The sequence below is a fragment of the Myotis lucifugus genome, unplaced genomic scaffold (assembly GCF_000147115.1).
Source record: "Myotis lucifugus unplaced genomic scaffold, Myoluc2.0 scaffold_60, whole genome shotgun sequence".
NCBI lineage: Eukaryota > Metazoa > Chordata > Mammalia > Chiroptera > Vespertilionidae > Myotis > Myotis lucifugus.
The window spans coordinates 3,751,240-3,778,914 of record NW_005871108.1 but is presented as its reverse complement, the minus strand read 5'-3'; the positions used below and the strand labels follow the sequence as shown (position 1 = coordinate 3,778,914).

The 27,675-nt window shown below is 55.5% G+C and overlaps 3 protein-coding genes across 4 annotated transcripts in view; 2 read left to right on the top strand and 1 right to left on the bottom strand.

Annotated features, from left to right (window-relative positions):
* The window catches only part of E2F1 (E2F transcription factor 1), a 10,643-nt gene extending 588 nt beyond the window's left edge, over window positions 1-10,055 (top strand). The window contains 9 exon segments of the mRNA XM_014456567.1: window positions 9-108; window positions 110-193; window positions 195-221; window positions 5,244-5,334; window positions 5,718-5,937; window positions 7,428-7,580; window positions 8,206-8,320; window positions 8,414-8,636; window positions 8,749-10,055. Coding sequence (XP_014312053.1) covers window positions 9-108; window positions 110-193; window positions 195-221; window positions 5,244-5,334; window positions 5,718-5,937; window positions 7,428-7,580; window positions 8,206-8,320; window positions 8,414-8,636; window positions 8,749-8,996 — 1,261 coding nt within the window. The 3' untranslated portion in view covers window positions 8,997-10,055.
* Window positions 10,056-11,971: 1,916 nt separating this feature from the next.
* NECAB3 (N-terminal EF-hand calcium binding protein 3) lies at window positions 11,972-27,415 on the top strand. Of its 2 annotated transcripts, XM_023754378.1 has the most exons (14): window positions 11,972-12,117; window positions 13,928-13,952; window positions 15,429-15,537; window positions 15,778-15,834; window positions 16,772-16,797; window positions 16,989-17,086; window positions 24,220-24,362; window positions 24,639-24,757; window positions 24,889-24,968; window positions 25,073-25,126; window positions 25,583-25,695; window positions 25,857-25,934; window positions 26,406-26,497; window positions 26,592-27,415. In XM_023754378.1, the coding sequence occupies exons 1-14, from the start codon at window positions 12,007-12,009 to the stop codon at window positions 26,618-26,620; spliced, it is 1,134 nt and encodes a 377-aa protein (XP_023610146.1). In that variant the 5' UTR covers window positions 11,972-12,006; the 3' UTR covers window positions 26,621-27,415. The 2 variants fall into 2 exon arrangements, with proteins under 2 accessions (XP_023610146.1, XP_006089473.1); XM_006089411.3 differs by lacking the exon at window positions 15,778-15,834.
* Window positions 18,191-19,042, bottom strand: ACTL10 (actin like 10). The gene has a single exon (XM_023754380.1). The coding sequence runs from the start codon at window positions 19,040-19,042 to the stop codon at window positions 18,305-18,307; it is 738 nt and encodes a 245-aa protein (XP_023610148.1). The 3' UTR covers window positions 18,191-18,304.
* Window positions 27,416-27,675: the final 260 nt, after the last annotated feature.

The window sequence follows — 27,675 nt, the reverse complement described above, 5'->3', positions numbered from 1 at the left end:
GCCCTGAGGGCCTGTTTGGGGCGGGCGCGTGGCGGTTTGCTGGATTCTTGGCAGATAGTCATCATCTCCATCGCGCAGGACACTAGCGCCCCGCCGGCTCCCGCCGGCCCCCGCCGTGCGCGCCGCGAGCCCCCGCGACCCCGACTTGTTGCTCTTCGCCACGCCGCAGGCGCCCCGGCCCACACCCAGCGCGCCCGCGCCCGGCGCTCGGCCGCCCGCCGGTACGGACACCTAGGACACAGGGCCGAGTGTGCTGCCTGGACCCCCCGCGCAGATCCCGGCGGGGCGCGGTTTGGGGCCAGGAGGCTGCAGGGTCGGGGGAGGGGTGGGCTGAGGCGCCGGGACTGGGCGGTGCCGAGCCTGGGTTGTGCCTCCGGGCCCCGCCCCAGGGTTCGAGGTGACCTCGGGCCAGTTCCTATTTGCTCCCTTGTTCTCTGGGCCTCAGCTTCCTCATCAGAGCCGGTCAGACTCAGTAATAATAATAATGGCCCACGTGTATTCAACCGGCGCTGCCTGCATGCCAGGCCTCTGGCCGACTTCAAGCCAGCTAAAGCTCAAAACCCGGGCTGTGAACTCGGTGTTGTCTCTGTGGCCATCTCAACAGAGGCCCAGAGAGGGGAAGTGACTTGCCCCGGGTCACACAGCTGCAAGTGGTGGGACTAGGATTTCAACTGAGGCCTGCTGGCTTCAGATCAGAACTTGTGGCTTGGTAGTGGGCATGGCTACTTGGGGAGGTGAAGGGGGGGCATCCTGGGGCCAGACTGTTGAAGAGCCTTTGAGAAAGCCCTCCTTCCTGCCCTGATGCTCGACTGCCAGCTGCAGGCCTGGGACTCTGGGGACCGGCCTGGCTGGGAGGCCTTCTCTGCAGGGCGGGGTGGCTGGGCCAGCTGCTGATTCCCCTCCCTCTGCCTGTCCTTCCATCTGCCACCCTCTACCCTCCCAGGCTCTGGTTGCCATGGAACCTCATTAATCAGGCAAGCAGACCCCTTGAAAGTACTGGGTGGGCTGGGCCTCTGGGAGCTGGAGAGGAGGCCCCCAGGGCCCGCAGAGTAAACATCCCGAGGAGATGACTTGATAAAGTGCTCCCGGAGCAACAAGAGGTTCAAGATCAGTTCAGATTGGGGGGCCAAGAGCTGGCTGAATTACATGGGAAGAAGGGAGTGGAGGCCTGGAGCTTGGACCTGTGGGCTGCAGGACAGGGCGTGGAGACCAGTTTGACTGGCGAAGCTTGTGGGTGAAGGTGGGGCACAGACTGGCAGGCAGGGGCAACAGGCCAGGCTGGATAGGGTCTCAGCAGGGGGCTTGGAGCAAGTGGGAGGGGAGAGGCAGGGCCCAGGACAAGGAGGTGGAAGCTGCTCAACTGCCGGGTGGAGGCCTAGGTGGCAGCTGGTCCCTGAGGCATCCTCTAACCCCCTTGGCCCCATGCCCAGGGCTGCCTTCCTTCCGGAATCACCAAGATGCTAATAATAATAATAGTAGCACCATTGTTTTGAGACTGTTTTGTTTGTCGGGCTCTGTGCCAAAGCACGCTGCCCAATTAACTCATTTAACCCTCTCAACAATGGTCCCCTTTTACAGATGGGGAAGCTGAGGCTGAGAGATGTCAGAATCTTCCCTAGTTATTCAGCTAGTAATTGGTGGGACCAGTCCAAATCTCCTGAGCGGTTAACCTAACCATTGGGATGCCTTGCCTCCTAGAGATGTTAATAGTAGTTGAAGGAAGCCCAAGGGCCCTTCCTCCTAATGAGCGATGGTTTAGGGGTGGAGGGTGGGGGTTTAGTGGCCTGTTCCTGTTGGTACCATCTTGGGGCCTGGAAAATAAATTCCATTTAGCTGACTTGACAAGTACTCAGCAGGCCCAGGGCTATGGGTCCTGCCCTCAGGGAGCTGAATTCCTGGCTCAGAGTGACTGCCAGGGACTTGGCCAATGAAACATGCCCTCAGCTTCACCCCCAGTGGTGTCCGAGGCAGCCTCAGTGAGCATTCCACTCATTCAACAGTTTTTAGTGAGCGCCCATGAGGTACTAGGCACAGAGGCAAGTATGGGGCCTCTGCCCTCATAGTACTTAGGGTTGGTGGGCAGGGGTGGGGCTGGCACCATCCTGGAGCTGAAGCTTTTGCCCTCCAGTAACCCCCCAATGAGTTGTGGCCTCCACTGACCCACTGCATTGGTGTTTCTGGGGGGCAAGTTCTTGAAACAAACTGCAGGCTCAGTTTTTACATCAGTGAGCACTTCCTGCATACCAGGCTCTGCAACTCAGCTATCTCTCCTGGAGCTTCCTGTCTACCGCTACCGTGTTGTCATGGCTTTCAAAAAACAAACTAGTCTGGCTGGTGTGGTTCCGTTGGTTGGATGTCATCCTGTGCACCCAATGGTTGCCAGTTGGATTCCCAGTCAGGGCACATGTTCGGGTTGTGGGCTCGATCCCCAGTAGGGGGTATGCAGGAGGCAGCTGACCAATGTTTTGTTCTCATCGATGTATCTCTCCCTTCCTCTCTCTAAAATATCAATTAAAAAGGTTTTTAAGAAACTAAGTATAATACACATTTACCATAGAAAAAGAGTTAAGAGACTAAAAAGTTGAAGGAGGCAGAATCCCAACTCCATTTTTCCTTTTCCTAAGCCTATTTTTATTTTTAGGTTGTTATGACAGTATTTTTCTAAAATTTTGAAAACTGTAGTTTTCCCTTTATTTCCATGTTCAAACAGTGCACCGCCCACACTTTGCAGATCACAACCCCCCCATGGTCCTCCCTCCCATGCATAGGTTACCCCTGAAATGCATTCTATAATAATAGAAACAACCAGAGAAAAAATGGTTTCATGAGCTTTTTTAATTCAAAAAAAAGATTATATACATGCTTTGCCCTAATGTTTTTCTTGTCAGTGTCTTTGAGAGGATTCTGTGTTGACCTGCCTCAGTCTTTGACAGCTGTGTGATATTCCAGGGTCTGGATGAACCGCAGATTTTGTAGCCCCCTCCCATGGGTGGGTTTTTGAGTCATTAGATTTTTTCACCAGTGTTCTGTGCTTTCCAGGACCCCCACCCCCCCCCCCCACTCATGCTCTCATCCCCCCATGGGTGGGTTTTTGAGTCATTAGATTTTTCCACCAGTGTTCTGTGCTTTCCAGGACCCCTAGAGAATGTTGGCAGACATGGGTGTCCATCTGCTTGAGCCCTTGTTTTAGAGTGTGGTGTTGACCTGCCTTCAGGAAGAAGGCAAGGGATGCATTTGTCATCCTGCTAAGGGTTCGGGCAGCAGGGGAAAGGCTAGCGAGGGGGAACATTCTGGTTGGCTTTTGGGGGCCTGGCTCTGGCTTCTGGACTGGGTTCTAGGGAGGCAGGACCTGTGGTGAATATTAACGTGGGTTCTGTGCCAGCCCATTACATTAAGGTTGAAATCCTGCCTCCACCTCTCACTATCTTGGGTGACCTCTGAGGTACTGTACAGCTCCTTGTGAAGTGGAGGTTATGAGAGCACCTGCTGCAAGTCTGGTTGGAGGGTTTGATGAGTGAATGCAGGTGAAGCGGTTCCTCAGTGGTGTACACAGGAAGCATCCAGCATGTGCCAGCGCTTTTACCCTGGGACACCTGAGGGAATCCCTGAATGTGTGAGAGGGAGTGTCTGGTCCATTAGCATGTGGGGAGGTTCAGTCAGCAGACATGGGTTGATGCCAGGTCCCGTGCAGACACTGTGTATAGAGATTATTTAGACCCAGTGCCTGTCTCTGAAGGACTCCCTGGCTTCTTGGGAAGTCAGACTCATCTGTAGAAATTTGTAGCGAGAGACAATGTGGGAAAAGGTTGGGTTCCAGGCAGTTTAGAGGGAGGAGAGGTGCCGTCTCTATTGCAGGATCCTATAGACTTAAGTGAGGGGTAAGGTACCCCAGGGGCAGGCGTGAAGGGCAGGAAGGAGGGAATAACCAGGATGGACTAAGGTTTGGAGGCACAGGTTTGTGAAGAAGCATGTCTCAGCAGAGGTTCATGTGAAGAAGTCATAACAGATGAGGATACTAAGGTGGAGGGGGACAGATGGAGGCGGGAGACCAGTGGGGAGACAGCTGAAAGGTCCAGATGGGAGGTGGTAGTGGCTCCAGTGATGGGTTTTCTTGGCAAATAGAGGCCATGAGGTCAGTGGCAGGGCTAAATGAGTTTCTAGCTTGGGAAACCCCACCCCCGTCCTCCAGCTCTACATTGCCAGGGAATGCTGTGATTGGGAGAGGGGAGGAGGTCCATCTGGTTTTGGATGTGTTTGAGATGACTGTGAGACTTACTAGGCAATCTCCATCCGTGCGCGCGCGCGCGTGTGTGTGTGTGTGTGTGTGTGTGTGTGTGTGTGTGTAGCAAAATCGGAATCCTGGCTCTGCCACTTCCTGATTGCATGACCTTAGGCCTCTCTGGGTTTGGTTGCTTTGTTTGTAAAATGGGGCCATTATGGTGCTGCTAGTCCATAAGATGGAATGAACTACTTACTATATGCAAAGCACATGGTGAGCACCAGCTACTGCCGTGTTCATAGATAAAAACCCGAGAGGTGGTGACCTGCCCAAGGGTTCCGTATTCGACTGGCTTAAAATAAACATCACACAATTTCTGTGGGTCAGGAATTCAGAGGAGACTTAGCTGGGTGCTTCTGGCTCAGGGTCTCTTTTGAGGCAGCTAAAATGTTGGCCTGGGCTGCAGTTGTCTGAAGGCAGGACTAGGGTTGGAGACTGTTTCGAAGCTCAGTCATGTTGCTGTTGGGGAGAGGCCTCAGTTCCTTGCCACTTGGGACTGTCCTTTGAGCTACTTGAGGACCAGCATGACATGGCAGCTGCCCCCCACCCTGCCCCCCAGAATGAGTGATCGAAAATAGCACGGAGGAAGCTCTGATGGGTCTCTGATCCAGTCCCAGAAGTGACTGTATGTCACTTCTGCCACATGCAGTTCATTAGAAAGATCTGGCTTCTATTTAAGGGGGGAGAATTAGGTTCCGTCTTTTGAAAGGAGGGGTATCAAAAAATGTATAGAACATATTTTAAAACCACTACAAGCCCCCAGGTAGGTAGTGGTAGAGCTGGGTCTTCTGCTTTCCAGTTGAGTGGTCCATCCTGTGAGGTAGGATTGTGTCCCCTAGGGTCTCCCCTAACACACAAAGGCATCCTGGTAGAGAAATTGAGATGGGGTAGCCAGGAACCTCAGCAGGTCTCGTGGCCTCACTCTCCTGGGTACTGAGTTTCCTCCCGTTGTTTTTTGCCATAGGTAAAGCGGAGGCTGGACCTGGAAACTGACCATCAATACCTGGCTGAGAGCAGCGGGCTAGCCCGGGGGAGAGGCCGCCACCCAGGAAAAGGTACCCACAGAGCTCAGGCTGGTGCAGGCTCCCTGCCTGGGCCCGGGTTGAGGGTGTGGATAGACAAACATGCTTGCAAACTAAGTTCTGGTCTCTCAGGCCTGGGCCTGAGCCAGGCCTCTGGGGGCCCCAAAGGGCAGCTGGAGTGTCTGTCTGGCATGGTTTCCCCAGGCCCTGGGGGTGGGGAGTTCCCCAGCCTGAAGAGGAATGCTGTTGTTGGCAGGCAGCAGCCACAGGGCCTCCCCTGCTTGGCCTCACCAAGGGAAGGAGCCATCTGTCAATCCCCCACCCCCATCCTCCTGCCCTACATTGCCAGGGAGGCTGGCCCAACTGGGTGTGTGGGTGGTGCTGAGGGACCCTGTCTTGCCTGTCCCCTGCCCCAGGTGTGAAATCCCCAGGGGAGAAGTCGCGCTATGAGACATCCCTGAATCTGACCACCAAACGCTTCCTGGAGCTGCTGAGCCGCTCAGCTGATGGTGTTGTCGATCTGAACTGGGCAGCTGAGGTGCTGAAGGTGCAGAAACGGCGCATCTACGACATCACCAATGTCCTGGAGGGCATTCAGCTCATCGCCAAGAAATCCAAGAACCACATCCAGTGGCTGTAGGTACCAGCCAAACAGGAGGGCAGGCAGAGGTCCAGGTCAGATCAGCCTAGAGGATCTGATAGTGAGACCCACTGTGGCAGCTGCACCTCCATCTTATAACTGGGGAAACTGAGGCTTAGGGAGGAAAAGTGTCTTTTCCTGAGGTGGCAGATGCAGGGAAGTACACAAATCGTGCATATCCAGCTTAGTGCAGCTTTGCATACTTCAACTGGGTAACCACCATCCAGATCAGGAGACAGCATTTCCAGCACCCCAGAAAGTTTCCTCGTGTCCTCCCCAGTCACTGCCCACCCCTCATACCACGATGACCACTATTCTGGTTTCTGTTGCCAGAAATGAGATTGTCTAACATAGCTGTTTTATTCTTGTTGATTCTTGTTTTATTTTTTCCTTCCCTATCTTTCCCCGGTCATCCTACCTTCCATCTCCTTGACAAATCTGCCTTTTCATTTTGTTTTTTCCCCCCAGTTACAGTTGGTATTCAATATTATTTTGTATTAGTTTCAGGTACACAGCACAGTGGTTAAACAATCATACTTTTCAGTGTTTCCCTCGATATTTCCAGTACCCACCTGGCACCATACATAGTTATTATAATATTACTGACTATTGCTGTACGTTACAGCCCCGTGACTATGTTACAAATACCAATTTGTATTTCTCAGTCCCTTCAGCTTTTTCACTCAGTTTCCCATCCTGGCAACCATCAGTTCTCTGTATCTATGTGTCTGTTTCTGTTTTGTTTGTTTATATTGTTCTTTAGATTCCACATAGTATACATGAAATCATGTGGTATTTGTCTTTCTCTGACTAACTTATTTCACTTAGGATAATACCTTTTAGGTTCACCCAGGCTGTTACAAATGATAAGATTTCATTCTTTTTTCTGGCTGAATAATATTCCATTATATATATGTACAACAGCTTTTTTATCTACTTGTCCATTGATGGGCAACATTGGGCTGCTTCCATTTCTTAGCTATTGTAAATAACGCTGCAATGAATATAAGGATCTGTATAGTCTTTCAAATTAGTGTTTTGGATTTCTTTGGATATATACCCAGAAGTGGAATCACTGGGTCAGTGCCTTTTCAGTTTTTGATACATTATCCCATTCTGCATCTTTTTTCTTTTTACTTGGCAGTGCTTTAGAAGTACTTCCATGTGTACATCTAACGCGTTGTCGTTCTTTTATACAGCTACGTAGTATTTCACGGCATGTCTGTGCCATCATTTACTTATCCAGCTCCCTCTGAGGGACAAGTGGGTGTTTAGAGATATTCAGGTCTGACTTTAAGCCCATGCCAGTCTGATTTGGAGCCCTGTTTCAGCCCTCTGCTGTTTGTCAACTGAGGAGCCAGATCAAGAGAGGAGCAAGGGCTCACCTGGGTCTCAGAACAGAGGCAGCAGCAGACTGGGTGCAGAGGGTCAGGGCTCCTGGGCAGAGGGTGCAGGATCTATTAACCCTCCCTGTACCTCTCCACAGAGGCAATCATGCCACGGTAGGTATTGGTGGGCAGCTTGAAGGACTGACCAAGGACCTACAGCAACTGCAGGAGAATGAGCGGCAGCTAGACCACCTGATCCACGTCTGTACCACTCAACTTCAGCTGCTCTCTGAGGATGCCGACAGCCAACGATATCCTTGACTGTGGAGGGCAGGCCCCACCCAATGAGACTAGAGAGACTATCCAGGCCCTGGGTTCAGGAGAGAGTGAGCTCTGGCTTTACATGCAAGTCCCGGCTCAGCATTGACTCACTGACACTGAACAAGTTACTTAATCTGTCTGAGTCTCAGCTTCTTCTCCAAAGGGAGAAACAAGTCCAGTTCCAGAATTGCTAGATTAAAACGAGAAAAGCTGGTACCAGCAACAACAAGCACTTAGCACAGTGATTCAGTACATGGTTGTAGCATTAGGATTAGAGATACAAATTTTTATCATTCATAAAAATAGAAACTTTATTTTAAAATAAGCTTTTTTTTTTTTTTTAAAGTGAATACCCAAATTATGTTTATAAATTTTGGTGACAACCACTAATTGACAACATGATCATGAGTCAGAATAAATTCTTAACACCAGAATGGACTCATCACACAGCTGTGGAAATTGAGGCTCAGGGCCATGAGAGGCTTGAGCACAAACTGTGTGTCAGGTGAAGGATGGAGAGGACAGGAGTGACTATGCAAGTGTGGTTGCTACCTTAGCTGTCTGAGTGGGTGGCCCCCAGAGGTCAAAGGTTATGTGGTTCTTGACTCCACCAACCCTGGCCTACGTGACTTGCCAAGATCTTCGTAGCATTGCAGACCCCGCAGAGCAGATGGTCATGGTGATCAAGGCCCCTCCTGAGACCCAGCTTCAAGCCATGGACTCCTCAGAGGTGAGATGTGGGGTCCCAGGTCCGACCAGGATAGGCTGGGCTGGCATAGTGGTCAACTGCGCCTCAGTTTAACCTGCCTGCCACCTCCACCAGGCCTTTCAGATCTCCCTGAAGAGCAAACAAGGCCCCATCGATGTTTTCCTGTGCCCTGAGGAGAGTGCAGGTGGGATCAGCCCTAGGAAGACCCCGTCCCAAGGGGCAACTTCTGGGGAGGAGGACAGGGCAGCTGACCCTACCCCTACAGTGCCACCATCATCATCTCTCCCCTCAACCCCTGACGTGGATCCCAGCCAGCCCCTGCTCAGCCTGGAACAAGGTGGGTGAAGGGTGGGTGGGTGGGTGAAGGGTGGTGGTGGGCAGGCCTAACAGCCCCCTCTGCCCTCCCTGCTGGGGCATCTCCGGCCTGTGATGCTCCCCCATCTCCCCAGAACCTCTGCTTTCCCGGATGGGTGGCCTGCGGGCTGCCATGGATGAAGACCACCTATCTCCACTGGTGGCAGCCGACTCACTCCTGGAACATGTGCGGGAGGACTTCTCCAGCCTCCTCCCTGAGGAGTTCATCAGCCTGTCTCCTCCGCATGGGGCCCTCGACTACCACTTTGGCCTTGAGGAGGGCGAGGGCATCAGAGACCTCTTCGACTGTGACTTTGGGGACCTCACCCCCCTGGATTTCTGACAGGGCTTATGGGGACCAGGGCCTCCTGAGATGCCCACCCTGTCTCTGCAGTCCTGGAGCCCCCAGCTCCTGGCCATGCTCCCAGCCTGATTGGAAATGTTTAATTTATACCCCTTTCCTCTATCTCCAGAAGCGTATAGCTCTGGAGTCTGGCTATTGCCAAGAGGCTGAGCAAGCCAGAAAGGGAAGGATTCTGTTTGTGGTGTGTATGTGCATGCACCCAGTACCCAACGTGTGTACACGGGGTGAGTGGTGTATGGGCATGTGTGTGTGTGCATGTACCGGGGAATGAAGGTGAACACATCTGAGCGTGCATTGAAAACACGCCCCAGTGTGTCCACGTGTGTGCATGAGTCCATGTGTGTGTATGGTGGGGGCTCTAACTGCACTTTTGGTCTCCTTGCTCCAGGGGCCCCACAAGGCCCAGGGTGGCCACCTGCCCCCAGAATCCTGCGTGCTGACCAGGCCAGGTAGTGAGGCCTGGGCCTGTGTGTTTGCAGGACAGCAAGAGCACTTCTGTCGTCTTAAAGGTTTTTCTGACTGAAGCTTTAATGGAGCGTTATTTATTTATCAAGGTCTCTTTGGCAAGCCTGGGGCACCAGCAAAGGGTAGGAGGGTTGTGGGGCTGATGTCCCAACTCCTTATACCCCTGAGGGAGGGCAGGGGTCCCTGAGCTGTTCTTTGCCCCACTCTGAAGGAGTTGAGGCCTCAGCGGTTTTATTTATTGGGAGAGTGAGGGAGGGAGGAAAACTGACTGACAGCCATGGGTGGGTCAAGGGGGTGGTCCCTCCCCAAGGGGTTACTGCAGGGCTCCAGCGGCCCCCCAGGACGGATGTGAGATGGGAGAGGTGAGTGAGGGACCTTCGCCGACAGGGTGGGCAGGAGGGGTGGGTAAAGGGCCTACCTCCCTAGCCCAGCTCACGGGCCCCTCCTGTGGCATTTGAAGTGCCCCCTCCACTCCACTCCTTGCTCTGCTCCACCCTCCAATGTGCACTTTGATTTGCCTTCCTAACAGCTCTGTTCCCTTCTGCTTTGGTTTTAATAAATGTTTTGATGGTGTTTGGGCCAGGTTCTGGGATTGTGTACTGGGAGCAAATCTGGGGGTGGGAAAGGTCAAGATTGCTGGGAAAATACCCATTCTCTCTCTTTTTCTAAAGTATATTTTTATTGGTTTCAGAGAGGAAGAGAGAGGGAGAAATGAAACATCAATGATGAGAGAGAATCATTGATTGGTTGCCTCCTGCACACCCTCTACTGGGAATCGAGCCCGCAACCTGGGCATGTGTCCTTGATCGGAATCGAACCCAGGACCCTTCAGTCCGCAGGCCAACGCTCTAGCCACTGAGCCATACCAGCTAGGGCAGCCATTCTCTACTTCCCTTCTCCCTGTCCCTACTTAGTTTCATTTCATTTGAGCCTCACAGCCCCAAGAAAGGTAGGCTTCACCACCACCGTTTTTGTCCTAACTTAAAAACTGATCCAATGGAGCAATAATGGGAATTCCCCTTCTTTCCCCAGCCCCAGAGAAGCTACTCTGCTATGTTTGTGGGCATTTGTAAACATGCAACAAATAATCACAACTGGCCAATTCTGTGTCAGGATCTTTCAGGTTCTGGGGATACAAGTTCCCGCCTCTCACGAGGCTCTCATAATCTGTTGGAGGGGACTCACAAAATCAGGGAGGGCTTCCTGAAAGAGTGCTTGAGATGAGAGCTGTAGTTAACTGAGGAGGAAAACATGAACAGAACAAGCAGAGGGCAGTGTGGGCAAAGGCCCTGGAGCAGGAGGGAGCAGGGCACAGAATCAGGTTTGGCTGGGATGAGGACCCCGGTGGAGAGAAGTTCAGTTGGGCTTTATTCGGGGGACAAGACTCACTGATGAGCCCGGGAGTTGCACAAAGGGGGTTTAGAATGGCAGAGGGGAGGATGGTGTTGAAGGTTGTCCACACAGACCTATTTTACAAACCCTTAGGTGGGCTTTGAGCCAGTCTCTAAGCCAGCGGTTCTCAACCTGTGGGTCGAGACCCCTTTGGCGGTCGAATGACCTTTTCACAGGGGTCACCTAAGACCATCCTGCATATCAGATATTTACATTACGATTCATCACAGTAGCAACATTACAGTTATGAAGTAGCAATGAAAATTTTATGGTTGGGTCACAACATGAGGAACTGTATTTAAAGGGCCAGAAGGTTGAGAACCACTGCCTAAGCCCTTTATAGTCTGCATCCTCAATTCTATGGAGTGTCTGCTCTTACCTTGATTTTGCAAAGAGGATACAGATGCTCAGGTGAATTCACTTGGTTTTACCCATAACGTGTCACAGTACTGTGCTGCAGTTTGCTGACCCTACAATGGTGTGGGACCTACCGCTGGGCATTGCAGCCCCTCACGTTCTGTTCCTGGCTGTGCAGTACTCCCACACTGACAGGTGGAAAAGACCTCCAGCCTGGTTCCTTCGGTGGCCACCCCTCCAGGAACCTCTGGTGGCAGAACCTCCAAGGTGAATGGTATTAGGCATCTCCATTGTGCTCTTCTTCCTAACTTACTACAGCAGTGGTTCTCAACCTTCCTAATGCTGCGACCCTTTAATACAGTTCCTCATGTTGTGGTTACCCCAGTTTCATTGAACATAATTAAAGCATAGTGGTTAATCACAAAAACAATATGTAATTATATATGTGCTTTCCGATGTGAAAGGGTCGTTCGACCGCCAAAGGGGCCGCGACCCACAGGTTGAGAACCACTGTACCAAAGGCTGAAGTTCGCTCCCCTTTTCCAGACTGGGAAACGGGGGCCCTGGAGGTGCCTCAGAAGGCTCCCCGGCGGGTGGGGAGGGGCGTTAGTGGGCAGCCCGGGCCGTGGGCGGAGCTGTGGGGGTGGGGCCCTGGGCGTGTGCGCCGGCGCCCATAGGCGGGCGCCCCCTCCCAATCTCCCCAATCTCCAATCCCGGGCCGCAGCCGTGGCGTTCCGAGCGGAGCCTCAGCCCAGCCAGAGCCGGCGGCGGCGCCATGGCGTGCGCGGGGCTGCTTACCGTGTGCCTGGTCCGGCAGCCCGCGCCCCAGCCCCCGCGGTCTCCCACGCCAGCCACCGGTTCCGCGGGACACGCGCTCTTCCAGGATGTGAGTCGGGAGGGGGCAGGGGGCGTCGGCCCTCCTGGCCCCGGGGGTTGGCAGTGTCTCTCCAGGTCTCTCTCTCCTTGCCCCTGCCTCTGTCGGTGTCTCCCCTCCAGGTCTGTTTGGGGCCCTGCCTCGGTCCCTGGGCTTCTGTCTCTCTCTCTGATCCTGCTGTCTCTGTTTCCATGTCTCCCTTCTTTATCTCATCGCCTTTGTTTCCTGTTCTCGGTCTCATTTTTTCTCACCTCCTTGTCTCTGGTTCAGTGACACTGCCTCCCACCCCACCCCACCCACCCCATCTATGTGTCTGGTGGGGTAGAGACTCCCAACACTTGGTCACCGGAGCAGTTGCACCACCCCTTATGGCAGCCCCTGGATGGGCTGATCCAGCGAGGGGCCTGGAAGAATAAGACCCAGTGCTGACCCCAGAACCCCTTAGACCTGACTCAGAGGCCGTGGGTCCCACAGTTGGTCAGTGTTGCCCAAAGTCATCCTCTGTGGTCTGTACACTCCTCTTGTGGGTGGCAGGAGGTCTGCAGGCCCCACGGCACCAGCGTGGAATAGCCTGGCCTTAGTCACTGCCCTGAGCCCCTTCCCCCACCTTTCACCCCAGTGCTCAGTCCCACCTGGTCCTCTTCATGCTCCTACTCCCAGAGGCCCTTGCCTGTGGGGAAGGCTGTCCTCCTGTCCCTTCCCCACTGCCCCCAGTGACTCAGCACCTTGACCACAGCCCTCTTGGCTGGAAGGGACCTGACCCTCCCATTTCCTAGATGGAAAAAAGAAGGCCTGAGGGGTTAGGGGTGTGTCCAAGATCACACATGGAGACAGGGGCATGCTAGGGTGTGGCCCCAGGTGTCCTCGTTCCCAGCTTTGCACTCTTATACCCCCTCCCCCCAGTCTCTCCATCTGCCCCAACCAGGCTATGCTGGGCTGCTGTGACCTCCAGCCAGGGGCAGACCTCTGAGTCAGGCTTCCGGCTAGTAGTTAGATTTATTCCTGAGCCTCACCTGTACCGAGAAACAGCCAGAGGGGAGTGGCACTGAGAACTTGGAGCTGCTAGGGGCTCTCTGTCCAGGCTTTGGCCTGCCCCTCCTTGCCAGGCTGCTGGTCCCCTTTGCTGGGCCGCTTTAGGTGACCTGGAGTCTCTGGTCCCTGGGAGAGGCAGCACCATGTCTTGACTCTGTGCCTTTCTGTTTACCTGCCTCTGTTGCCCTTCATCTCTGCTTCTCACACACGCACCCTGAGTCGGCCTCATAGGAAGCCCCAGTCCTGGAAGGTTAACCCCAGCCTGCTCTGTCAGGTCCCAGGGCTAAAACTGAGACACCGGCAAAGGAAGGACAAGCACACAAGGAAATAGCCGAGAGTGGGCAGAGTCTGGGATGGACCATGGCCCACAGTAGATTTGGGGGTTCAGTCTGGGACAGGTGCCCAGGATTCTCAGGCCGCATCTTGGCCCATTTCCCCACCTTCCTCAAGCTGGGACTCTGCCAAGGGCTGATGCATCAGATAGAAATCAGGATATACTCAGTGTGGGAGGTGGGGGTACAAGGAGCTGGCCTGGAGCACCCCCCATGAAGCCAAGCCCTGCAGGAAAAGTGAGCAAGCAGTTGGACCTGCTGTGTGCTCTTCCTCTGCCCCCCTCATTGGAAAAGCTCCTGTAGGGCTGAGCTGGGCAGGCAGTTGGGACCAGGCTGGGCAGGAGGAAAGGCTAGGCAGGGGGGCGGGTTGGCCAGCTGAGGCTCTGTCAAGTTGGGCAGGGGCCTCTTACCTCCCAGACTCCACTCACAGCTCCCATCCATGCCTCTTTGTCCTCTAGGTTTTCCGCAGAGCAGACAAGAATGGTGAGTGTGGCTTTCCCTGGGCCCCACAGTGGGAGGAACAGTGGGGGACATCATGGAGGCTTGGGAGGATTGGGGGTTTTGGGGCGCAATCTAGAATGGAGAAAAATTTGGGGGACCCAAAGCAAGAGAATCAATCAAGGCATCCTTCCTGGAGGAAGTGCTATTTTGAGCCAAGTTTGGCTGGATGAAGAGTGGAGGGAATGTAGTTTAGCCAGAGGCTGAAAGTAGAGGCTTTCATGCAGTGCCCTGGCACAGAGGTACGTACCTGTACCTTCCTGTATATGACTGATTTCTACCCCATTTCACAAACAAAGGAACAGGGGCCCAGAGAGGTAAAAGCAGGTCGCCTGAGGTCACACATCCTTTAACCCAGGTCTACATGGTGCTTGGTCCCAGGCTCCCTGTGTGAGAGGCTGGGAAATGTGGGCTAATGGGGATGAGGCCCTGTGGGGAGTTTTACTCTTAGATTTTTAGCGGGTTCAGTAACGTTCCGTATGACCCACTGTCTGGATCCAGGGAGGGCCTGGGCATGATAGAGCTGGCTCCAGGGAATCAGCTCCTCCTGCCCCGGGTCCTGGGCGGTCGCAGACGCAGGTCTAGGAAAACCTTGAAAGTAAAGCAGGGGACCCTGCAGGCAGGTTATTGCCCACAGGTGACCCAGAACAGCCCACTGGACCCTGATTGGCCAGGCGAGGATCTGAGCTGAGGCAGCCAGCCAGCCTTGACCTCACCTCCATCGGGCTCTTCAGACCCTCTTGAAATAGGGTCCTGTCCCTACCCTTTGGCCCTTTAGGTCTCTTCAGATTGGTAGAGACCATTTGTCCCAATCCATTGGTCAGGACGCATAGTCTCATTTGGATCAGAGCGTTCTGTCCGATCCCCCTGCTTAGAGACTGACAGGCCAGCTCCCCAGTGTCTCTGGCCACCCACTCGAGTGCTCTCAGCCTTTGTACATGCCCCGGTGACAGGGAGGTTATTCACTCGGGAGCCAGTCTGCTGCTTCTCACAGGGGCCCCAGCCCTTGAGAAGCTCTCAGCAGCCTCCCTGTGGCTTCTCTGTGAAGGGCCGGGGTTCACAGTACAAAGGCTGTCGTCATCCTGGGGCCAGGCTGGCCAGCATGTGAGGCACACTCAGCCCCCCACGTCCTCCAAGTGACATCTCGGCCCTGCCATGATCAGGCCGTGTCCCAGGCTGTCCATTTGTTTCTTCATTTGGCAAACATTTATTGAGTCCCTACCCAGTGCCATGTGTGTACCCCCTTGGGTACATGCAAAGTGGTCTCTGCTGCCTTAAGTGGGCCTCTCTAGCGGCTCCTGCCCTTTTGTCCCCAACAGCCAGGCCCACCACCAAGCTCAGAATCACATTCTACCTGGCTGGGTGGGTGTGATATGCTGTGAGGCCTTTGGGGGCCTGGACCTGGTGGCAGGGGTCAGCCAGGGGTCAGGGATATGGACTCTGTTCCCTGTCCACCCCCAGATGATGGGAAGCTCTCGTTTGAGGAATTCCGGAATTACTTTGCTGACGGGGTTCTCAGCCCTGGGGAGCTTCGGGAGCTGTTCAGCAGCATTGATGGGCAGTCCACTGAGTGAGTACAAGGGGAGATGGAAGAGCCGTGGGTAGATGGTGCCTTACGGAGGACAGAAGGAGAGGGGATGTAGGGGGAGGGGTGTCCGGGCTCAGTGCCAAGTTTCACCCACCCACTCACTGCCTCCCTAGCTTCAGCCTTGCCCACCACACTCCAACTAGGACCTTAAAATAGCCAGACCTGAGTCACCATCCGTGGTTCAGCCCACAGGTGCCCCCTCCCCATTCCTGCTTCCTGCAGGAACCAGAGGATGCCTGGGGACAGCTGGGGCCCGCCTGCTCCCACCCATGGATGCAGGTACATGAACACGCACATACCACCCCACGTGTGCTCCCACATCCACAAGCCTTAGCACGAGTTTGCATGCCTTCCTCCCTGTGCTGCCTCACATGGCTACGACACGTACACAGCTGTCCCTCCCTCTCACTTCCCTTCTCCCCTCATCTCCTTAGAATAAATTCTGAGTGCCCTAGCTGGTTTCACTCAGTGGTTAGAACATTGGCCTGTGGACTGAAGGGTCACAAGTTCGATTCCGGTCAAGGGCATGTACCTAGGTTACAGTCTCGATCCCCGGCCCTGTCGGGGCACCTATGGGAGGCAACCAATAGATGTGTCTCTCTCACATTGATGTTTCTCTCTCTCTGTCTCTTCCCCTCCCTTCTATTCTCTCTAAATCAATTGAAAAAATATCTCCAGGTGAGGATTAACAGCAACAAAAAGAATACATTCTGAGGATTGGGCCCACCCTTGTCTGCACCCCCTGCACCTCACCACCAGACACTCCAGTCACATTCCTTGTCCTTCAAGGCCTGACATAGGCAGCCCCTCCTATAGGAAGCCCTCCCTGACCTACCAAGTAACACCCCATGCCTTCTCTATTTTCCCAGCCTTGGCTTCCCCTTCCCAGCTCTGACCACTCCTCTCTGGCCTCTGTCCACATCTGTCTCTCTTGGCCTGAAATTCCCTTGGAGGCCAAGAGTGGGTCTGAGTTTCTGCCCTCAGAGAGTGTTTTATGGGGCAGTAGTATCCTTGCTCCCTCCCACCACCACCCCCGCCCCCACCACCCCTGCCCCACAGCCTCTGTCCACTGAGCAACTTAACCTGGGGTGGAGTCAGGAGTTGCCTCCTTGTCAGGCTGAGCTGGGTGGGGAGAGGGAGAAACGTTGGCTTCAAAGTCCCAGTTCACCAGGCTCAGATGTGAGGGTCTGAAGGGCACCTTCTCTTTTCTCCACAGCAATTTGGAAACGGAGAAGCTGTGTGGTGAGTAAGCCCACTGGAGCTCTTGTCTCCCGGGACCTCTGGACACTTGGGTGTGATGGGGGGCTGTTGCTGGTCCCTGATGAGTAGGATGGGCTGGGTTCAGCATATGAGGCCTGGTTGGCTGTTGAGGAATTCTCTGTTGGGTAGATGGGGGCAGGGCGGGAACCTTCGAACACCCTCTCTGCCCACAGACTACTTCTCAGAACACCTGGGTGTCTACAGGCCTGTGCTGGCTGCGCTGGAGTCCCTGAACCGTGCAGTGCTCACTGCCATGGACACCACCAAGTTGGTGAGTGAGAGAGCTGTTATGATGGGTGTAGGGCCCCAAATGAGTTCAGGGGGTCTGCTGTGCTGTGGGAGCCTCCACTGTCTTAGGCTACTGAGCTAGAGGGCTGGGTTCAAATCCTGGCTCTCCCACTTTCTGTTTGTGTACCTTTCCCTCTCTGGGCCTCAGTTCCCTCATCTGTAAGCTGGGGATAAAAATAGGGCCTGCCTCCCTACGCTTGTCAAGTAAATGAGAATGAAGGCAGGGATTTTTGTCTGTCTTCTCCATCCCCAGCACTCAGAACTCTGCCTCGCACATAGTACGTGCTTAATATCTGGAGCTGCTGCTACTACTGGTTTTTATTATTGGCCAGACCTGACTATTGGAGGGTATCACGCCTAGGCCTCAGTCGGGATGGGTTGGGGGTGCGGTGTGCTTGCACGTGTGTCCACAGGCCCATGCTGGTGTGCAGAGCCTGGTGGGGGTGGAGCCGGCCTGAGGACGTTAGGGAGGATTCAGCATGTGTTCACCCACGTTTGTGTGCACGTGTGTGCGCGTGTGCGCAAGCGTAAACAGTGCTCACAGCCAGGGCTCCAGGCCTTTGTCTGGTGACTTCAAAAAGCCCACACCACCCATGCCTTTGTGTGTTCCTTTTAAGAGATGTCTACGCTTCCCTTTGTCCCATAGCTTTTAATAAGGGGGCAAGGAGGGAGCAGTGAGCAAGCCTGGCTTTTTTTGTGCCTGATTTTCTATGGAAGGGGAAACCGACACCCTCAGCCAGTGGGTGATCGGCTGAGGACAGTGCTTCCCCTCCGGTTGCTTTCACATGGGATTTAGTAGCTTTTCAAAGGGTCAGTCACCCTTTGGGGTCTGGCATGGGATGGGAACCCAAATGGTACTGTGCCATTTGGGGTTGGCGTATTGTGGCAACTTCTGTATCTGTGGCCTGAACACTTGTGTGGGCATCAGCTTCCTTATTGCCATAGAAACAGGCCCTGGTCGTGGGCAGCTGGAGTAGTTAGGGGAATTCAAACTGCAGGTTATAGTGAGGGCCCCAGACCACCTCCTCCTGGCCCAGAAACAGAGAGGGGGTGACCCATCACCACACAATGACTCTGCGAGCTCCAGTCACCTGATACTTTTATCTGGCACTCGATGCCTTTGATAGAACTTCAGCTTAGCCCGCTAAGCCTGTGCCTCTGCAGCCCGCTGGTGGCACCACCCCTTCCAGTCCAACATGACTCAGTTGAAGACTTCGTGCACCAGCCTGGAGCCACACTCGTGGTACATGGCCCGGGTCATCCATTGGCGTTGGAAGTTGTGCAGTGAAGCCACCATGGAGCCACCGGTCCACACGGCTGTTCCTCGCCCAGGCTTGACCACCAGGTGTGGCTGCAGTGCCCCATAGCCATGCTTCTGGCACTGCGCTAGTAGCTCCATCTCCAGGCGCTCAGTGAAACCAGGGAAAAGTGTGGAGCCACCGGCCAGCACCACAGTGTCAGCCAGCCTCTTCCGCAGTGTTTCAGGCACCTTCCGCAGGGCCCAGAAGGCCAGTGTCGACAGTCCTGGCTCCATGTGGCCCAGCAGAGCCGGCTGAAAGATGGGTTCAGGGCAGCGGAAGCGCTCGCTGCTGAGGTAGACAGAGCATCCATTGCCTAAGCAGACACTGGCTGGATGGTGGCGGGCAGGGTTATGGAGGTCACCCTCAAAGTCCAGCGAGACGTAGCAGCAGCGCTTCTTGAGCTGTGTGATGGCCTTTCGGGGTAGGGTCTGCAGCAGTCGATCAGGGCACGCTGCCACCAGCAGGTCCCGCAGGTAGCGAGAGAGGGTGGTGCCTGCCACCTCCAGTCGGAAGGTGGCCTCGTGCCACGAGTGGCCCGCGTAGATGGGCGTGGCGTGGCACACCCCCGCTCCTGCCTCCACAGCCAGCCCGCTGAATGCGCCGGTGGAGCAGACAGCCAGCAGCGCAGTGCTGGCCATGTGGCACGCGGGCACTGCCAGGTCCTCGAACAGCAGCTCCGCTATCCTCTCGCGGCTTGAGGGTGGCGCCGAGGGCGAGTCGCTCACCAGCACCGGCCACTGCTCTGGACACACCCGCAGACCGCCTACCAGCAGGCGCTCCCAGAGCCCCTCCAGCGCCTCCCAGTCCACCACCATGCCATGCTTGATGGGGTGCGCCCGCTCCACGCCACCCACCAGCTCACAGCCCAGCGCCCCGGGCAGCACGGGCCGGTTCCAGCTGGGCACTAGGCTGGAGCTCTTCAACACCAGACGTGGCTGGTTCTCGCCGGCGAAGCCCGCCTTGGTGAACCCCGATCCCTGGTCCACCACCACTGCGATGCGGCCCAGTGAGGGCGGCCGGACCCGGCGCCTCCCCGACACCGACGCCACCTTCTGGGCTCAGCTGCGCTCCCAGCGGCGGTTCTGTCCCAACCGGCCTAGATGAAGGCCCGCCTTTCAGCTCTTGACTCTGTCCCCTGGGACTAAATCCCTACCTTAACGGACTAGATAACTACTTTCTCAGTTTCTGGCACCGCTTTTTTCTGCCCAGAGTGGATGTCTCTTTTCAGCTCTTGGCTCCTTGAGAACCCAGGAGTCCAGCCCCAGGCAGTGTCTTGGACCTCTCACCTGGGCTTGACAGCAGTAGTTCCTGGTTGTGGAGATGGGAGGGGTCATCAGAGAAGGAAAAGAACTTGGATCCGACTAATTGTGACCTCAGTCCTCAGCCTCTGCTGTGCTTCTGCAGCCCCCTCCCCCCAGTGAAAACACCCTGGACCCATCCTTTCTCCTGGGACAGGGTCAAGGGCAGTGAATTGGGCATCTAGGGGTCTGGCTGCAACTGCCCAGCACAACCAATGGTTCTTTCCCCAAACCACTTCACATGATCAGATCTACTCTGGCCAAATGCAGGGCTCCTCCCCTTCCAGTGCTGAAGAGAAAGCTCTTAATCACACATCTACAGCCACTGGAGTATCTGTGTGCTCGTCCTTGGGCCCAGGCAGCCCTCAGAGGGACTAATTCAGGGACTTCCGCCTATGGACTCGGGTGGGCCTGAGTTTGTGACTCAGTTCTGAAGCTGACTCACTGAGCAGGCAAGTCCTAATCTTTCTGAGCTCAGTTTCTTCCTCCAAAAGGTAGAAATCTTCATACACAGGCAAGAGGCCACTTCTGTCTCTGCAGAGTCTCATTCTCTTTAGGACCATTTTGGTTGCAAGTTGAAGACCCACTCACGAGAGTGTAAGCTAAAATAAGGATTTTACTTCAAGGATCTTGTATGTATTATGGATACCAAAGGCAAGGGTGAAATCAGGTTTCAGGAGCAGACTGGGAGCAGGGCCTGACTGCAGGGAACACAGGATGTGCACTGTCTGTGTTTTTATTCTTCTGAAGATTGGCTTCAGCCCGTGCATGTTCATGTAGAAAATAGTCTCTTATAGCCCCTGAGTTCCTGTCCCAGGGAAGGGGCTGATAGGACCATGGCTGTGGCCAGGAGGTGTAGTCACACTGAGGAACTTGGTTACTCTGGTTGTAATTATGTGAATGGTAGGGAAGGGCCAGTTCTTAGCAGCAGGGGAGATGCTATGGGTCATGAACCTCCAGCATGATGCAGGCAACGGGAGGAGACGCTGACAGTAACAAAAGCACATCTTCAGCAGAAGCTGGACCTGTGGCTTTCGTGAGCTGGGACCTTCACCTGCTGCATCTGCCCCAAAAGCCATTCTGAGGTTGGTTGCCAGTGGAAAGCGGGCTGCAGATTCGAAGGGCCGGGGAGGCTCTAGGTTCTGGAGCTGGGTTTGGGACCAGGACAGTGAAGAGAAGCAGCTGTACACAGCAAATGTGCTGGGCCTCTTGTGGGTGAATTAGGGGGGTGAGCCTCAAATTGGAGCCCACAAGTGGCAATATAGCCAGAGGGGGGGTGAGGGTAGAAGTCACCGAGAAGCCGGAGAGAGGAAGATAGGTTGGGGGTTGGGCTTGCGAATCCCAGGAATAGGTTTGGGTGTTTCCCTGTGGGCCATGGAGAACCAGTGCGAGCTTATGAGCAAAGTGAACTGCCCTACAGGTAGTTAAGTGATTTTGAAGAAGCCGTTGGCTGCAATGTGGAGAGAGGATGGAACAGGGTAGGTGGGAGACTAAGTTCCCTTGTGGGTTACCAAGCAGGGATGGCAGTGAAGGGTCCAGCGCCTCTCCTGGGTCCTCGCAGGCAGAATGTGCCTCAGGCCCCACCTCTGCTCACAGTAGGACCCTCACAGTTCTCCCCGGTGGTGGCTGTTTGCCTGGGACCGTGGCTCTGCCTAAGGAGGACTTGTGAATGCTGGGCTCTTGGCGATGCCATGCTCAGCTGAAGCAAGCCCCTCCTAGTGTGGCCAACCCTGGGCTTGCTGGAGCTCACCTCCCTTGGGTCTGCAGACCGGGCAAGGTCTGACCCAGGCCTGAGCTGTGGGGGGAAGGATCATCCTCCCTTCTCCGCTGCGGTAGGATGTGCCCTCCCCAGGGGCAGGGGCTCTAACTTTTGGGTCACAAGGAAGGAAAAAACAGTTGGCTCCCGCGGTGGCCATTGCGCACGCTGTTCATCCCCGTCTCGCTCTCGCGCCAGACACCTGACAGAGCGCAGGAGCCAGGGTTGCCATGCGCTCTTTATTGGGTCGGGGCCGCTTGCACGGATGCTCCTGGGTAGGGTCCGAAACGCTGTGGATCCCCAGGCGCGCGCAGGGCCACGGCCAGCCCCGCGAGGCCTTGACCCCGTCCCCGGTCCTGCCCGCTGCGCGGAGCCCCGCCTCCTCCAGCAGCGCGTCCGGGGCCGGGAGCTTCATCTCGAGCTCGCGCACGCGCGCCCTCGTGCCACTCTGCGCCGTCGCCTGCTCCCCGCATCCTGGGGGGCGCCGCCAGGGAGCCCGCCAGGACGCCCACCGAATCCTCGCTCCGCCGCCCGGGCCGCGCGACCGGGCCCGCCGCCGCCTCGGCTAGCTGCTGCCGCTCGTCCGCGGAGAAAAGCAGCAGGATCTTGGTCTGGGGATGGGGCAGCGGGGAGGGAAATGAGTGCCCCGCCCTCTTCCTGGGGACCCTTACCCGCCCTGGGCCCATCTACCAAGACCAGGCCCTCTACGTTTCCGGGACCCCGCCGTCCTTCCATGCCCCGGAGGGGGATCCCCACTCTGCCCCATCCCCAGGGACCCCCGCCTCTCGGAAACCCTTCCCCACCCAGGCTGACCTGAGACCTCGCTCTGTCCACCGTTCTGGGGTCCCTGTCTGCCCGCTTGAGGGGAAAGGTAGCATGTTTTGAGGCGAGGAGTTGGAAAGGGGGCGTAAGGAAACTCTTGGTGCTCATCTCCCAGCGATGCCAATCATGCTGGGACCTCCGCCCATGCATCCATCCAGGTTGTGAGAATCCCCTCCTGCCCACCCTTCTGACTCCCAAGTCTCATCCATCTCCTGGAATCCCTACCCTCTCTGCTGGGCTTTTAGGGCCCCATCCATACCTACGTGCGTTTCTGGGACCCTCATCCTCAGGAGGGATTCTCTAACCTCATAGGCCATGGCCCCAGGACTTTGGGCCACAAGGCCTAGACTCCCAGCATCCCCGCCTGCCCCCTCCCACCCTCCACTTACGCCTGGCTTCTGCCTGAAGTGGCTGAAGAACTGCTGTTTCCCCAAGGCCTTGTCCCTATCGGGTGGCCTCTCCTTGCCAACCTGCTTGGACACTTTGGTCCTTTTGTGGGAACTGTTGTTTCCCATGGCAGGACTGGTTAACACTGGGGCCCACGGCCCATGCTGCTCTGTCCTGCCCTCTGGCTAGGGGACCCCTGCCCTAGCATTGTCCCAGAGAGGCCGCTTTGTGACCTCATTGGTCGACCTCACCAGCTCCAGGCTCTGAGCATCTCAGAACCCACAGGTGAATCTTGGCTCCATTCACTCTGTGATTTCTGGCCTTTGTTTCTCAACTGTAAAAGGGCTAATGATCATAAATGAGGCGATGTTTCATTATTGGTCCAATAATGAAGGTGCTTAGTGATGAGTACAGAGGAATTTCTGTGGCCTAAGTTTGAATTCTGGCTCTGTTCCTAACTAGATCTTGGCCAAGGTAATCAACTGTTCTAGACTCCAGTCTTCTTATCTGCAAATGGGGTCAGTCATGGTCTCTAATTGCTATGAGGGTTAAATGAAAGTCTGCTTGGAACAGGGCCTGGCACAGAGTAGATGCTTGTGTCAGCTGGTTTCTTTGGTTGCAAGCAACAGAAACTGACCAGTCATTTTAAGTGCCCAACATGGAATTTATTGGAAGGATTTTAGAGAGCTCAGAGCATGGCCAGAAAGTCTAGGGTAGGACAGAAGTCTAGAGAGAGATCAGAAACCACTGGCCTGTTTGAGAATGAGAGCACCCATCCTCCCCTCTGTCCTTGCCTCCTCTCTGCTTAAGTCTCCGCATAAGCCCGGTCCAGCAGGGCCCCTGATGGCTGAGCTGAGGCAGGTTATGGGCAGGAGGCAAAGCCCCTGATGGATGGTGCCTCTGGGGCCCCTCGGAGAGGGAGAGCAGGCACCTGGACCATGGCTCCTGAGGGCCTGGCAAATGGTCTCCCTCTCTCTGCCCTTTTTAGGAGGGGCAAAAGGAGGCTGGTTATATAGGTTGGGCTCAGTGCTGTGGTGTGTGTGTGATGACAGTAACTTGGCTGTCTTGTGTCTGCAGCTCCTAGTAAACGGTACTCAGTAAATGTTACATGGATGAGTGAATGCATGCATGCATGCATATATAGACTGTGACTTTGTGGCCAGCTGGTGAGTATGGGGCCATATCACACCATCATTTTGCCTTGTGTCAAAATAGGTCTTTGGGTATCCTATGACCTGCCCTATCCGCAACCCCCACCCCAGCCTAACTGTGCAGGGGCCTCACTGGCTGAAGGTGGTAGCCCCAATGTGGAAGGGGCCTTGGGCCCAGAGAATGGCAGATAACTCCTTATAAGTTGGCCTCATACTTCCCTGGGAGTGGGCCAGGCCCTGCTCCTAGTCCCTGTGCCCTCCTGCTCATGCCAGGTCTGCAGGCCCTCTTTACGCTGCCACTGTTGCTCTGATGGGGAGGGGGCAGGAACAAGGGATGGCTCCTCATTCAGGAATATATGCTTGGAGTCCAGAGGTGCTGACTGTGTCCCCTCTGCCCCCAGGAGTATGAGCGGGCCTCCAAGGTGGACCAGTTTGTGACACGCTTCCTACTCCGGGAGACGGTGAGCCAGCTACAAGCCCTGCAGAGCTCGCTGGAGGGCGCGTCAGATACCCTGGAGGCCCAGGCCCAGACCCGTGGGCCATGGTATGTAAGCCCTGCCGACCTGTGGGTCCAGTTCATGAAGACCCATCATCTCCACATTTCAAGTCCCTCAGCTTTTGTTGCATTGAGTAGTTTCAGCTGACTACTTGCTCTGGGGCAGGGAGGCCAAAAAGGTGTGAGAGGCTGGCTGGCTGTGAAGCTGGGGCCTCCATATCCCCAGATGTTTGTCTTGCCCCACCCAAACCTGGTCCTTTTTGGGGGCCCCAGTCCTTGGCCCTGAGGGTCTGCCGGCAGTGCACTGAGCCTCCACTCCCTTAGGTCGGATGAAGAGAGAGTGGAGGTGCAGAGCAGGCCCCGTGGCAGCCGGCGGGCAGGGCGCAGGGCCTTGTGGAGCGTCAGCCGGTCACCCACCTGGTCCCCTGGCTCCTCTGACGCAGGTGTGCTGTGGTGGGTGGGAGGGCTGGCTGAGGAGGTCAGAGCCGTGTCCCCAATGCCTGCTCCTCCACTGCCCCTCAGTTTATCCTGAGAGACCTCCCAGCCTGAACTCCCCCATGGGCCCCACCCCCAGGGCAGAGTTCAGAGGCTGAGAGGCAGTGGCGGCTCCAGGTTAACCGTCTCCAGGAGCTCATCGACCAACTCGAGTGCAAGGTGAGCGGCTGAGTGGCCAGTGCTCCGCGGGGGTGGACCTTCCTGGAATCTGCCCAAGATAGGCACATGCTGGGTGCCTGACTCACACTCGGTGTCCCTCACAGGCCCCCCTCCTGGAACCCCTACATGAAGAGGAGCTTACCAAGGGACCCAACTCGGTGAGTCCGGGAAGGGGATAGGCAGCAGGGCCTCTGCCCTGCACACATCTCCGATTTCCCAGCTTCGGCCCAGCCCTCATCCCCAGGCCTGGCAGGCAGGTGCTGGGTTCTGGTCCTTGCTCTGTGACTCCACAGAGATCACTACCCCTCTCTGGGCATCAGTTTCCCTTATCTGCATTTCTGAGTCTGGGGCAGTGTGGACGGAGGTTGGACGGGGCAGTAAGAAGTGGTGGCATACTGCAGGAGAGACAATGACTGGTTCAAGGCAGCATCCTTGGTGATGGGGAGAAGAGAATGGAGTCAGGGATGTTGGGGCCAGGTTGGGGCAGGAGCCTGACCTCAGGGTAGGCCAGGTCTGATGCAAGTCAAGCAGGGCGGGGTCCTCCTGGCGGCCACAGCCAGTTTGTCACCTGTGACCTGCCCTACCCAAGCTGACTGGGCCACCTCTCTTGCCAGCATATCCTCGTGTCCCAGAGGCAGGTTCAAGTGGCAGAAGGAGCCCTGCAGGACTTCTACCGTGCCCTGCGCTGCTATGTGGACTTCACAGGGGCCCAGAGCCATTGCCTGCAGTGAGTTCCTAGCCTCCTGGTGGGCCGGCCAAGGTTGGGGAATGAGCAGGGAGGAACACGGGCTGAGCATTTTGGGCTAAGGTTCCCATTAGAGACCCCTGCCTGGTGGGCAGCAATGGTTGCAGCCCAGGCCTGGCCTGGTCATCTCTTTGGCTCTACAGTGTGTCTGCTCAGAAGATGCTAGACAATGCCTCCTTCACCCTGTACGAGTTCTGGCAGGATGAGGCCTCCTGGAGAAGGTATGAATGGCGGTCTAACTACTAATGTTTATGGAGTATGGGCCCTGGAGTGAGTCAGGCCTGGATTCAAATCCTCCTCTCCTATTCATTGGCTGTGTGACCAGAAGAATTACTTAACCCCTCTGCACCCGAGTGGCCTCCTTTCCAAAATGGGAGTGATAACAGTTCCATCTTCATTTGAGCTGAATGAGATGATATGTAAAGAACTGAACACAGCCAGGTACATAGAAGATGCTCAATGAATATACACCGTCACCATTGTGTCACATCCTATGTCAAGCACTTGTGTGTTACTTCATGTAATCCTCACAGTATCTAGCACAGTAGACACTATTGTCCCATTTCACAGAAGAGAAAGCTAAGGTTCAGTGATAGTATGAGGAAGGACTGGGACCTGAATCCAGGCAGCAGGACTGGGGTGGGATTGATCTTTGGGGAACTAGCTCAAGTCCACTCCCTGGCCCTCCCCAGGCACCAGCAGTCCGCCTGCAGTAAGGCCTTCCAGCGCATCCTCATTGACCACCTGCGGGCTCCGGAAACCCTCACCACTGTGTTCTTCCCAGGTGTGCTGAAGCCCCGACCCTCTCTGTAGCCTGGGGGCCTGAGGAGGGGTAGTGTACCCCTTATGGCCTCTGACCCCCAACCTCTGACCCCCAGCCTCCTGGTGGATTATGAATAATAACTGATCCTGACCTGCATTAGTCAAGGACCCTGTGGCTCTGCCTGCCTCCTTCTGGAGCTTCTGGACGGTCAATTCAGCACCAAGACCAAGGATACTGCTGATCCTAGACCTGGGGTCTGGCTCTCAGAGGCCTCCAAGACCAGCTGGTGGAGAGTCCTCAGTCCAGGGATCAGGGACTGGTCTGCTTGCTTTCTATTTCTTTATCAGTGTATTTTACTGTGTGTAGCTTTGGTCTCAGGCACACTGGCCTCTACCTGACTCAGAAGGCCTGGTTCTGGTTCTCTCTGCCTCTGCCTTGTTGTATGACCCAGGGCAGATCCCTTCCCTCTCCGCGTGAGCCTTGGACTGTCTGGCTGCCCTGTGGGTGCCTGCTTTCCTCCTGCTATCTTGGGGCCACGTTCTGCTCTTCCTCAACCAGCAACAGGACCAGGGCTGATGCTCAGGGACCCCCATCCCCACCCCAAACCTTGACCCCTGAGGCTGAGCGGGGTCTTCTGCACTGTGGGGGATGGACCGGGATATCCCCACCACCCTCCTGGGCTGCGAGCTTCTGACTCTTCAGCACCCTCCACTGCACCAGAGACATCTGGAAGATCCTGGGTTGGTTTGCATGTCATTTGCATATAATTTGCATGTCCATGCCCACCCATACTCAGGACATTATGGGAAGCCCCAAGGTGACCTTGCCCAGTAGCAATAATTTGGGTCTAGAGTCACCTGCTGTCCCCAGATACCTCTGAACCTGAACCCCAGCCCACAACCCCAGCAGAGAGACAATAAAGGCAGTGGTCACTTCTGGTGTCGCCTCCTGTCTCCCTTGGCAAGAAAGCTGGACTGTGGGGCTGGTTTGCATCTCTGACCGTAGGCTCAGGGCAGGAAGCCTTTCTTCAGAAATCAGCCCGTTCCCATCTCAAGCTCCCCTGCCTTAGACGGTGGCCACTTCATCACCGCTGACCCAGGTCTCCTCAATTCAAGGCCCACTCACGCCCACAAGCCCTGGTTCTGGGAGTGAATATGGTCTGTGCTTTCAAACCCCGCCCACAGTTGGCTGGGGGCTCT